The 13,697-nt window shown below is 37.1% G+C and overlaps 1 protein-coding gene across 1 annotated transcript in view; it reads right to left on the minus strand.

The window, feature by feature from the left end:
- The window catches only part of LOC123546916 (protocadherin Fat 4-like), a 52,642-nt gene that overhangs the window by 16,609 nt on the left and 22,336 nt on the right, over positions 1-13,697 (minus strand). Inside the window, exons 9-14 of the mRNA XM_045333564.2 lie at positions 12,906-13,030; positions 10,034-10,117; positions 6,068-6,238; positions 4,570-4,689; positions 4,115-4,228; positions 3,658-3,830 (exon numbers count right to left, since the gene is read on the minus strand). Of these exons, the coding sequence (XP_045189499.2) occupies positions 3,658-3,830; positions 4,115-4,228; positions 4,570-4,689; positions 6,068-6,238; positions 10,034-10,117; positions 12,906-13,030 (787 nt within the window). The remainder of the gene's footprint in view (positions 1-3,657; positions 3,831-4,114; positions 4,229-4,569; positions 4,690-6,067; positions 6,239-10,033; positions 10,118-12,905; positions 13,031-13,697) is intronic.

A 13,697-nucleotide genomic window follows, 5' to 3' on the forward strand; every position in this document is an offset into this window, starting at 1 on the left:
AGACTATAGAACAGAATGCACTTGTTTAACCCAGAATGTAAAGCAGAACGCATTTATTTACTCAGACTATAGAACAGAATGCAGTTGTTTAACCCAGAATGTAAAGCAGAACGCTAATGTTTTGCTAAAACTATAGAGAAGACGGCAGTTGTTTTGCATGGGCTTTATAGGGCAGAACACAGTTGTTTTACTCAGAGCGGATCGAAATCGTTTTAATCAGACTGTAGATCGGAACGGAAACTTTTGCTCAGACTGTAGGCATTCTTTTCACTAAAACTGAAGAACGGAACACACTGTTTTACTTGGACTGTAGAGCGGAACGGTTGTAGGACATTTGCCCCCCAGGACATTTGCCCCCCCCCCCCCCCCCCAATGAAAAAATGAACTGCTGGACATTTGCCCCCCAGTTGAAATGGCAGATTGGACATTTGCCCCCCATTGCTTATTTTTGGAATGGACATTTGCCCCCCAATATTTGTGTCCTATATGCCAGTATATATAACTGTATTTTTTGTTGTTTTATTAACAAAATTACTCTAAAAGGCAATTTTCAGTAAAAAAAACTGTTTTATTGATAATAATTTGATAAATATGTTAATTACTTTCAGGTGTTAAGGTAAATAATAGCATATTATTGAGTAATAAAGGTGCTCATAACAGCGTTATAATTTCTTAATTAGTGCAATGTTTTTAACACTCAAACTTGTTAATTTGGCAATTATCTACTACAAAATTGTATTAAATCAGTCATTGTCCCCTAAAATATGATGAATGTCTTGTACCAAGTTCCTAAAAAATCACTGGGGGACAAAAATATTGGGGGGCAAATGTCCGTTTCAGAAATAAGCACTGGGGGGGGGGGGGGGGGGCAAATGTCCTATTTCCCATTTCAACTGGGGGGCAAATGTCCAGCAGTCCACTTTTTCATTGGGGGGCAAATGTCCTGGGGGGCAAATGTCCGGATCCCGAGCGGAACGGATTATTTCTTGCTCAGACCGTAGGGCAAAATGCATTTGTTTTGCTCTGACTTTAGAGCAAGATGCATTTGTTTTGCTCAGACAGAAGTACGGATTGCATTTGTTTTACTCAGACTGTAGTCATTTTTGTACAGACTGTAGAGTGGAACGCATTTTTGAGCTCAGAAATCAGTGAGGAACTTACTTTTTTACTTAATCTGTGTAGCACAACGCATTTTTGTACTCAGACAGTACATCAGAAGACAGTTGTTTTGCTCAACAGATTATGGTTGTTTTGCTCAAATTGTATAGAGCAGAACGAAATTGTTTTACTCGAACTGCAGAAGAGAACGAAATTATTTAGACTGTAGAGCAGAACGTTTTTGTTTTACTCAAACTGTAGAGAAGAACGCATTTTTCTTTACTCAGACTATAGAGCAGAAATTAAATGTTTTACTCAGACTGTAGAGTAGAACGTAAATGTTTTAATCAGACTGTTGAGCAGAGCGCATGTTTCTTTACTCGTACTGCAGAGTAGAACGTAAATGTTTTACTCAGACTGTAGAGCAGAACGCATGTTTCTTTACTCAGACTGTAGAGTAGAACGTAAATGTTTTACCCAGACTGTAGAGCAGAACGCATGTTTCTTTACTCTGACCTTAGAGTAGAACGTAAATGTTTTACTCAGAGTGTAGAGCAGAACTCATGTTTGTTTACTCAGACTGTAGAGTAGAACGTAAATGTTTTACTCAGACTGTAGAGCAGAACGCCTGTTTCTTTATTCAGACTGTAGAGTAGAACGCATGTTTCTTTACTCAGACTGTAGAGTAGAACGTAAATATTTTTAACTAAGACTGTAAAGCAGAACGCATGTTTCTTTACGCAGACTTTAGAGTAGAACGTAAATGTTTTACTCAGACTGTAAAGCAGAACGCATGTTTCTTTATTCAGACTGTAGAGCAGAACGCATGTTTCTTTACTCGGACTGTAGAGTAGAACGTAAATGTTTTTAACTCAGACAGCAGAACGCATGTTTCTTTACTCAGACCTTAAGAGTAGAACGTAAATATTTTACTCAGAGTGTAGAGCAGAACTCATGTTTGTTTACTCAGACTGTAGAGTAGAACGTAAATGTTTTACTCAGACTGTAGAGCAGAAAGCATGTTTCTTTATTCAGACTGTAGAGCAGAACGCATGTTTCTTTACTCGGACTGTAGAGTAGAACGTAAATGTTTTTAACTCAGAAAGCAGAACGCATGTTTCTTCACTCAGACTTTAGAGTAGAACGTAAATGTATTACTCAGAGTGTAGAGCAGAATGCATGTTTCTTTACTCAGACTGTAGAGAAGAACATAAACCATTTACTCAGACTGTAGAGCGGAATGCATGTTTCTTTACTCAGACTGTAGCGTAAAACGTAAATGTCTTACTCAGACTGCAGAGTTGAACGTAAATGTTTTACTCAGACTGTAGAGCAGAACGCATGTTTCTTTACTCAGACTGTAGAGTAGAACGTATATATTTTACTCAGACTGTAGATCAGAACGCATGTTTCTTTACTCTGACTGCAGAGTAGAACGTGAATGTTTTACCCAGACTGTAGAGCAGAACGCATGTTTCTTTACTCAGACTGTAGAGCAGAACGCAAGTTTCTTTACTCAGACTTCAGAGTAGAACGTAAACGTATACACAGACTGTAGAGCAGAACGCATGTTTCTTTACTCAGAGTGTAGAGTAGAACGTAAACGTTTTACTAAGACTGCAGAGCAGAACGCATATTTCTTTACTCATACTGTAGAGTAGAACGCAAGTTTCTTTACTCAGACTGTAGAGCAGAACGCATGTTTCTTTACTCAGACTGCAGAGTAGAACGTAAATGTTATACACAGACTGTAGAGCAGAACGCATGTTTCTTTACTCATACTGTAGAGTAGAACGTAAATGTTTTACCCAGACTGTAGAGTAGAACGTAAATGGTTTACTCAGACCGTAGAGCAGAACGCATGTTTGTTTACACAGACTTTAGAGTAGAACGTAAATATTTTACTCAGACTATATATTAGAACGCATTGTACTTTACTCAGTCTGTAAAGCGGAATGAATTCTTCTCTCAGACTGTAGAGCGGAACACACTTTAATGCTCAGACTGTTGTAGGATGGAATGCGTTTTTGCTTAGACAGTAGGGCGGACATTGTTTTGTTGAACTTACTTAGTCATATACTATTTTTCATGTGCTAGTTTATTGTTGGTAATAAAGGTACCAAACACTCCATCTTAAAGCATTAATGGTTCCTTTCTTATGGATGAAGAAAAATATTGGTTTGAATCATATTTGGTAACAACCGAATTTTTTTTTTATTATTTGTCATTCATCTAAACGTGGTTCAACCGTAAAAAGGCTATTGATACGTAAAACAGCCCGGCCATTGTATTTATTGATTTTGACCAATACTGATTTGTTTTCCAGTCGTACTACACACGTTTCGTATCTCCAGAAATGTACATGTACTGAATTAATTACTGAATTAATGCAATTTTCTGTTTTCAAGATCAGCTGTACGACTAGAATCTAAAACAGTAATGAAGCAGACTTTTGTACTCTACACATTTTTGTTTTGATGTTTTGTAATTATACCTAAAAATGCATAAGTCCCAGACTGAGTATAGAAATACAATTACATTTAATTAAAGAAAACATACCGTCGTGCATTCATCAACATCAGTTTGACAATCATTTCCTGTCCATTTTGCATTGCAGGTACACGCCCCTGTCACGTGATTACACTGCTGTGCTCCTACATTTTCGACCAGTCTTGATGCATTACAGTTACAAGTTTGCGCACACCCAATTCCATATGTATTGCTCGTACAAGCTTAAATATATAAATACTGATTGAACTATAAACAGAAATGATGTTAACATTTAACTATATTAACATACATTTGAACCTGACTTTGCGGTCACCTGTTTTAAGCAGCCACTTGTCTTAAGCAGTCACTTGTCTCAAGCAGCCAACCAGTCTCCCTTTGCAGGCTGCTGGATACAGATTGGACTGTATAATGACAAGTAAAGGGGCTGTACAAAGTATGTGTTTTGTAATAAAATACACGGGCTTTACTTTTCAGACGAGGTGAAATGACCTAGTGACAATGATACCTTGTGTGCATGTCGTTCCTATATACCCTGCAGCACAGTTACAGCTGTAAGTATTAACACCATCTATGCACGTTCCGCCATTCTTGCACGAAGTGCTCGTGCAGTCGTTAATATCTGCAAAAAACATTTTAACATCATTTAGCTTTATCATAGTGTGACTGCATGGTTTTATGATAGAAGTTCATCGAACATGTCTCAGAAACAAAACTGATATAATGATAACTTTACATACTATATAGATTATAAGAAATTAAAACACTGTCTGCACATACTGTAATACTGTGTCAATGTATGGTCCAGAAACTTGTTGTGAAACGAACTTTCTTAGTTTCAAAGCACCTGTATACTACGAAATTATGATGAATCAATCTGGGTCAAACATTACACTAGAAAATTTATATCTTCTACTTGCTGGAATGTATGTAAATGCTGCAACAAGAATGTAAGAAACTTACTAGTCTCACAGTTAGCTCCAGTAAAGCCTGTATTTGCGCATGCGCACGAGTATTCATTAACAAATGAAGTGCAAACGCCATTGTTCCTACATGGGTTGCTTGAACATTCATTCACTGTGTCTGCAAACATTCATGAAATGCTTGATCTATTCAATCTTTCGGATAAGGTGGCCTGTTTGTACCATACCGTACTGTCGCGATGACGCTCCCGACAGTACGATATTGTACAAACAGGCCACCATAGATCGTAGCAAATAATCAGGCATGTACGATCTATGAATTATTATCTTTCAGTCTGCGAAAGGTTTATGAAGATTTCTCACGAAACATGACCTGTAATGCTCTAACAATTTTGACTAATTCACGGGATATAGCTCATAGAACAATCTTGCTTCTTTTCGAACACGACTCAGATCTTGTGGTTACATATTCGTACATTCAGTGTAAGCTTTAGGCAGGAAGCTCAAGGAATGACTCAGAGGTACTTGTCCGCATGACTGACAAGCGGACGATTACGGATGTAGGGCAATTAAAACAGTAACGCCTGTCCGTCCACTCTGTGTACAGATGACTGAAAAATATAACAAGCACCTAGAAACAGAACAACACGCGACTTGTACTGACTAATCGCTAAGAAGGCAAAACAAACAAAAAAAGAAAAAATGTGAAAGAAGAATTATTAAACTTGAATGGTAAAACGATATACAAGACTGAATCATGTATATTTGTCAAACTAAAAATATCAAATTGATGTACTGTAAAACCATTCAGAAAATCATGGTATTTGGCAAAACAACCTTTTCCTGGGGATATCAATATTTGTAAGTTTTCACATTTAAAGAAAACATGAACAGGAATTTTACATATTCGTTGGGAGTAAATTTTGTGGAATGATGCAATCACGACATCCACGAAAGTTTAGTCAATCACGAATATAAATGGTCGTTCCAAGACAAAACCTGTATTAGGACCAAAAATATTGAAATTTCGAAGGAATTATCTTATCTATTTCAAGAGTTTCAATGATTGTAAATCACCGAAGGCATTTATAGGTGTGGCTTGAGAATGTCATGAAAGCAGTAAGACATCGTCGTGCATGGCATATGTTTTTGTAATTATTGCGACAAATCATGCGTAATACTAACTAAATATCATACAGTTGAATATTTAGAAACAGCGTAAAATGACTTTAATGGAAACTAACTCAGTCTGTATTTTTGGTTTCATCACGTCACGAGACTTTTATTTATACACCTCTATATTCTCATGGTGCACGAGTGCTTTGGGATCTCGGTGGCAATGGCAACACAAATAACATTTATTTGTAAAATAGGGTAGAATTTGATTTTTTGCCGTAGATAAATGAATTAAAAGATACTAGTTTCTAGTTTCTGCATAAACACAAGAAAAATCAGTATTTGAAACTATTCATTATGCAATAATTATACCATATGGTTTCACAATAATATGATTTTAATGTAATGGCTCAAATACTTACTAGGATCAATGTTCACCGTAACATCAATAGAAGCTGAATTAGATGGTGTTCCTTTGTCCGCGACACTGACCTTTAGAATATACTGGCTCACAGACATAGACCTGGGAGCTGTTGTTAGATAGATTACGCCAGTTGCGGGGATGATTCCAAATAAACCTCCAGTGTTTCCAGCTGAATTGTAGATTAAACAGAACCTATTTCGGACTCGTTTTTATGTTAGGAAGATTAACACACGTTTGATAACTGGACATATTATATTTGCAATAAAAATATTAATAAAAAATTGATTATCATAACCTCAAACATTATTGTCAAGATTGATTATAACATTTTGTTTCGTTCTTGCGAAGAACAATCCTCAACTGGTAGTAAAGAAATGAAGTTATACAATATACCGATCCAGTAATGTAACAAAAGGCCTTTATCTTACTGACCCAAAAACATTACGGATCATCTACTTCATAAGCTCAATCGAACAAACAAGTTTGAAGGTTCTATGTTGAGTGGTTCTCATGCTATTGAGCGGAAACCGTTTTAAAGGTTCGGGTCCATTGACCTTGAACTTTGACCTAATGAACCCAAATGCAATAGGGATCATCTATTTTATAAGCCCAGTCAAACAATTGGAGGTTCTTGGTCGGATGGTTCTTAGGTTATTGAGCGGAAACCGTTTTAAAGGTTCGGGTCCCTGTGACCTTGACCTTTGAGGTACTGAACCCTCCAAAATAGGGATTATCTACATTATAAGACTAATCATGCCATCGAATTTGACAGTTCGTGGTCAAGTGGTTCTCAAGTTATAGGGCAGAAACCGTTTCCTAGGTTCTAGCCCCTGTGAAACAGTCTTGAAAATGCTAAGATAAAAAAATATGCATACAAGATATGGGATATGCCAAACAATATAAGGTGTCATTGAACAACCGTTGAATGATCAAGAAGACATAACACTATTTATGCAAGATATGTAATATATCAAAGCATTATTGGTAGACATTGGGCATCCATTAAACGGCTTACAAGACGCTATTCTCCTAGTTATTAAATATGTCAATGCGTAATAACATTATTGGGCGACTTTGAGCAGTCCATAGAGGGCTGAAAGACAAGAAAAATATTCATAAAATTTATAGAATATTTCAAGGCATTATCGGGCGGCATGGAGCAACCTTTGAATAACAAAAAAGACCGGAACGTTCTGTTTACGCGCTATAGAATAAGGCAAGGCATTATCGTGTGACATGGAGTTACCTTTAAACGGCCAAGAAGACATAACACTATTTGCACACGATATAGAATAGGACAATGCTTAATCGGGTGATATGGAGTAACCTTTAAATACACTTTTTGTACACGTTATGGATTACGGCAAGTCATTATCGGTCGACATGGAGCAACCTTTAAATAACTACGAATACAAAACACTATTTGTACACGTTATGGAATAGGGCGAAGCATTATCGAGTGTCATGGAGCAATCTGACATAACACTATATTTATACACGTATGGAATAGGGCAAGACATTCATGATATAGTGTGACATGGACAACATTTAAGGTTTAGCAGTATATGCCAAAACAACAGAAATTATTAGTAAACGAACAACATCTTGACAAACAACTTCTGTCCAATACATGTTTTACTGTTCTGTCATATAGAATTGGATACTTAAAATATTCTAAAGGAGTTGTCCCCCTTTAAAAAAGAATGCCATTTGTAAAGAAATAAATGTAAACAATTGTCAAAAACGATGTTTTACGTAGTTATGTTAAGTTTAAACACTGGTACATTGTTGCAAATGCATTAAAACGAAGACATGTAACAGCTTTTTAAATATGGTGAGTTTTTAAAGGCGTTGAACTGTCCAGAAGTGTGGCCCTTCATGCAGTCCCTTTCCGGAATTTAATACATATATGACTAAATTGACAATGGTTTTGTGGAATAATATACATGTTTTATATGCTGTTTAAATTTCATGTAAAACAATGCTTTCTTTCTATGATTTAATGATGTTCAAACTTTTTTTTCTCCGAAACATGGACCTAACTCATAAATAACTACGAAAATATAACACTATTTATACACGTTATGAAGGCAAGTCATTATTGGGTGACATAGAGCAACATTTATGGTACGCCAGTTGTTCAATAATTACGTAAATCCAAGTTCACGGTCGAAAAACTAGGATTAACGATCGATAAACTAGGTTTTTCGAACATAAAACCAGGTTTTTCGAATACTAGCTTATATTTTCGAGCGAAAACATAAGATAACATAAGAAAACATAAGGTTACGTTCCATAAACTAGGTTTCTCGATTGAACTATGAATTTCGGTCGTTATCCTAAGATCACGAGCGTGAACCTATGTTTACGGGCGTAAACCTGGGTTCACGAGCGTAAACCATCGTGAATTTTTTTTTTATTTGGGTTTTACGGCGCACCAACACAGTATAGGTTATAGGGCGCCAAACAGAACTACAAATTTTGGTTTCACATCTCATTTACATCGAAATAAAAACATGAGGTATGGAATCAAAATTTGCATACCTGCTGGAATCACAGAGTTACAGCAAAACCAAGTGTTAAGACCCTATTAGAACTTTCTAACGTAAACGTAATTACGAAACGGAATACTGAATCCGTAAAATTTTAGGCTAATTTGTGGTCTATGGGAGACAATTTCATCCAAAAGTAATGCAATAGTATCTCCCTTAGACCATTATTTGCAAATAACATTTACGGATTCAGTAATCCGTTTCCGATTTACGTTTACGTTAGAAATGTCTATTAGTCGCCTCTTACGATGGGTTTACGACCGTAAACATAGGTTCACGCTCGTGAACATATGATAACGACAGAAAATCATAGTTTTGTTCGAGAAACCTAGTTTATCGGACGTAAACCTAGGTTCACGTTCGTAAACTATGGTTCACGCTTGTAAACCCAAGTTCACGGTCGTAAACAAAGGTTCACGCTCGTAAACATAGGTTCACGTCCGTAAACTAGGTTTCTCGATTGAACTATGAATTTCAGTCGTTCACGAGCGTGAACCGGGGTTTATGAGCGTGAACCATAGTTTACAAACGTGAACCTAATTTTACGACCGTAAACTGGGGTTTTACGAACGTGAACCTACGTTTACGAGCGTGAACTACGGTTTACGACGTTATCCTATGTTTTCGCTCGAAAGAATTTAGGTTAACATGTTTTTACGTTCGAAAAATCTAGTTTATCGATCGTTAATCCTAGTTTTTCGACCGTGAACATGGGTTCACGTAATTACTGGACAATTGCCATACATGTCACGTCCGTAAACTATGGTTCACGGTCGTAAACATGGGTTAACGTTCGTAAACTTAGGTTCACGCTCGTAAACATAGGTTCACGGCCGTAAACCCATGTTCACGCCCGAAATTCATAGTTGATTTTATAATCCTAATATATCCACCGTAAACCGTGGTTCACGTTTGATAAACTAGGTTTCTCGATTGAACTACGAATTTCGGTCGTTATCCTATGTTTACGGTCGTTATCCCATGTTTACGCTCGAGAACCCCGGTTAATTTACGAACGTGAACCTATGTTTACGACCGTGAACTTGGGTTTACAAGCATGAACCTACGTGTACGAGCGTGAACTATGGTTTACGGCGTTATCCTATGTTTTCGCTCGAAAATATAGGTTTGTATTCGAAAAATAATGGTTTTACGTTCGAAAAACCTGGTTTATCTAGCGTTAATCCTAGCTTTTCGACCGTGAACCTGGGTTCACATAATTACTGGACAATTGGCGTGCCATAAACATTTACATAACTAAGAATACATAGCATTATTAATGCACGTTATGGAATAGGACAAGACATTATCGAGTGACATGGAGAAACCTTTAAATGATCAAGATCGAAGACAGGACAAGATACTACTGGATACAATTTTGCTGTCAATAAACGTATGAAAAGTATACGTACAAATTATAGAGTATGTCAAATCATTATTGGGTGATGTAGCATCATTATCTGTTGCAGCTATATCAACAACTACCGACGTTGAGGCTGAAAATAAATGTGCGGTTTGTATAATAACAACTACAACTAAAACCAAAGTACACCTGTAAAATAGTTTACCTGAGATATACCTCAATAGGTTCACTGTCATCTGGCTGCCGGGTAACTGTTTACGTTTACTCAGCAGAGCCTCGTTACCACATAAACAGTTACCACGAGCCACATTTTTTCCACCTGAACCTTCAACCAGTGAAAGATTCTCATAGTATTATATAAATATGTAAACAGTTCATATAAATATTTTTTATTTCAAATTGAATAAACACTTTATAATCAGGAAAGATTCTCAGTATTCAAATATACGTTAAAAGCATCAAGTAAACATACACATTTCATAATTTATAAACTGATCCTATAATACTGATGAATGTACATGTATTGAGTTGCCAAACAAATCTGACATGAGGCAAACAACTCGCAGTACCGATTGTCATATATCTACCTAGCAGAAGTTATCAACGTTATTTTTACAGTCGTAACAAGGAAGGGACCTCCGTGGCCGAGTGGTTAAGGTCACTGACTTCAAATCACCGCATCGAAACTCACTCCTCACTCGGGGTGCTCAATTCTACATGTGAGGAAGCTATGCAACTTGCTTAAGGAAGGTTGGTGGTTCTACCCAGGTGACTGTTCGTGATGAAATAATGCAGGGAGGGGCACCTGGGGGTCTTCTTCCACCACACGGGCTGTAAACACTGGCTCCTACTTTTTATGGAGGTTAGTTGAAAAAAAGAGCCAGTGATACTCCTGAGGCGGCGCGATTGACCGGAACTACACGAGAAATGTAAACAAAGACAGAGGTTGAGTTTATTTCTTAATTTCTGTAACAAATTAAAGTCCTTATTTCAAAAAAGGGGCAATGTTATTCCACTCATAATTGACACACTCACAACTACATCTACAAACTTATTCAGTCAATCGCTTTTCAGTATAGGTTTAAAAACATAGATCCTGTAGAAGGAAAAGTTTGATCTACCTAGTTTAATATATCAAATACTGTTCTTAATGCTACATCCATCCAATACAGTGTTTAGACATTAAACACATTGTCTTAGCATTATTATGTTAGTAGATACTTGTACTTAAGTTTTGCGTTAAGGTTAAGCTACTGCTTTAAAACTTGGAGCAGTTATTTACCATTAAAAGCTGACAGCAAGTACCGTAACTCTACATTGCTTTTTGCAAGAACTATGTCCCCTTTTGTACTTTTGTACTTAGAAAATCATGGGTAGGACAGTAATTGTATTATACAGAGACGTTTTGCACATCAGTACAAATATGTGCAGTATTGTTTTTTATTCCAAAATCTACCTTTAAATTGATACAAACTCATATTTCTGGGCAAGCTAATGGACTGTAACGATTCCCGATTGAGGCACTGCCTTATTTCATATTATATTAATTCTTAGTTGGAGGAGCGGGGGCTTGAACTCAAGACCCCTGATTTCGTAGTCAGACTGTTACCACTGGACAACTGCGTCCGCTCTAGATGCTATTTCTCGCGCTCACGTGCTATTAAAACGCCTTTTTATGCGCTTGTCGTGGCAAAGCGTAAATGAGCCGCGGTCAGGATCCATGCTGCTCGCTAACGGTTTCTGTAATGGCAATAGGCTTTGAAAGCGAACAGCATGGATCCTGACCAGACTGCGCGGATGCGCAGGCTGGTTTGGATCCATGCTGTTCGCAAACCCACTATGTTGGTTTTCTCATGACACGGCTAAAATGTGTTACGGAACCAGAAAGGATAATCAAGGAAATGACGTCGACCTGATAAAACAACGCAAACATTCCCGTGCATTTCATCGAAATTTAATGACGTTGAAGAAAAATAATTCATTTTTCTTGCATACCAGACTGGGGTTTCTGGTGATTTTACCGGTGCTGGAAAACCCCGTCTTTCAGTCCGGGATGTAAGATGACTCTCGTGCTGTAAATGACGTATAACGAACTACATCACATCTGCGTAGTATATTTGTGTAGTAACAATTATGTTTTACGTAAAACGGGATAAAAATCAAATACCTTGATAGTTTCACTTTGTTCTTTATAACATATTGCTCTATTAAAAAACAACAACAAAAAACGTCACTTTACAGAAATAACATAACGTTTCGCTGCAGATGATAAAACAAAACCGGAACTGTAACGTTGTTTTCGTCTTTGTAACGTCATGACGTACTTCCTGTTTACAGACGTAAAGATCCCGCTCTTTGTTAATATGCTACTATAAGAAAAAAGTGCTATAAGAAAATCATTTGTTCGAATTTATTTTTAATATTATTTGTTGAATATGGCATGCAAGGAAAAGATTCAGTCACTGGTGGTAGGTGAAGATGGAAATATCCGGCTCTCGTGTAACTGTTTAAGCGCTTACTCGACTGAGCCTCGTTACCGCCAAAAACAGTTACCCTCGAGCCGGATATTCCCATCTGCACCTACCACCAGTGAAAGAATCAGATAAAGTTTTTACGCTTTTTATGCTAGAATTTAGCGCATATTCATTTCGTGTTATCACATGTTCAGATTCCCTCGGGATAAGTTGGAACTCTACCGGGTTCGGGCACCAACCAATTTGTCTGGATTCTGCAGATGTTATAACAGTAAAAAACATGCGCTGTTCCTACAAAATAAACAGCGATCCATAAACTAGATATTATTTGAGCTGCATCAGATGAAAACGTGCATAGATAATCAGTTTAAACACTTGACAACGTATGAATAATTAATACAAGGTAAGCAGGTTTTTAGAAGGTACATAACTGGAACATGTACTCACATACAGCCTTGTTTTCCGGAATTGTGACGGCAGATACGGACGTAATAGAGGGAGTATTGTCGTTCAAGTCATTAACAGAGACAGTAAGATCTGCGCTGTCTGTAGTATATGTTCCATCAGACACCCTGTAATCATTTACATACTAGTTTAATTAAGTACGTAGGTATATACATGTTCAATTTAAACTTACTAAAATATAATTTTAAACTTAGTAGTTTTTTTCATCACAATCTTTCTGGATTTGAATATGAACACTTGCATGAGGACGGCACACATATTTTCAAAAGTAACCATCTAAAAGTTCACAGCCAGAAAATACACATTCTATCTTTTATTATGAACAGCTAGGTATATTCTTTATGATAAACCAAGGCCTATGTGGCTTAAAAAAACTAAAACAAAAATTCACCCGAGGGGAGGCTTCAAAAGGCTTTACAAGAACTTTAAGTTATAACTTGTGACTGGGTTTGCATTCTACAAGTTTACAATTGTTAATATTTTTTTATATCAATACCAATCATCTTACTTAAAACATAATTATGTTTCCCATACAACTGTGTGGTGGGAGGCATATTGATTTACTCCTGTCTGTCTGTCTGTCTGTCTGTGTGTCCGTCTGTCACAAATCTTGTCCGCACTCTAAATCGAACATTTCTCATCCGATCTTCACCAAACTTGAAAAAAATGTGTTTGCCAATAAGTCCTCGGCCAGGTTTGATAACTAGCCAAATCGGCCCAGGCACTTCGGAATTGTGGCCCTTGAATTACCGATAGGCCGCTTACTCCAACACT

Source organism: Mercenaria mercenaria, chromosome 9, assembly GCF_021730395.1.
Source record: "Mercenaria mercenaria strain notata chromosome 9, MADL_Memer_1, whole genome shotgun sequence".
In the NCBI taxonomy this organism is placed as follows: Eukaryota; Metazoa; Mollusca; class Bivalvia; order Venerida; family Veneridae; genus Mercenaria; species Mercenaria mercenaria.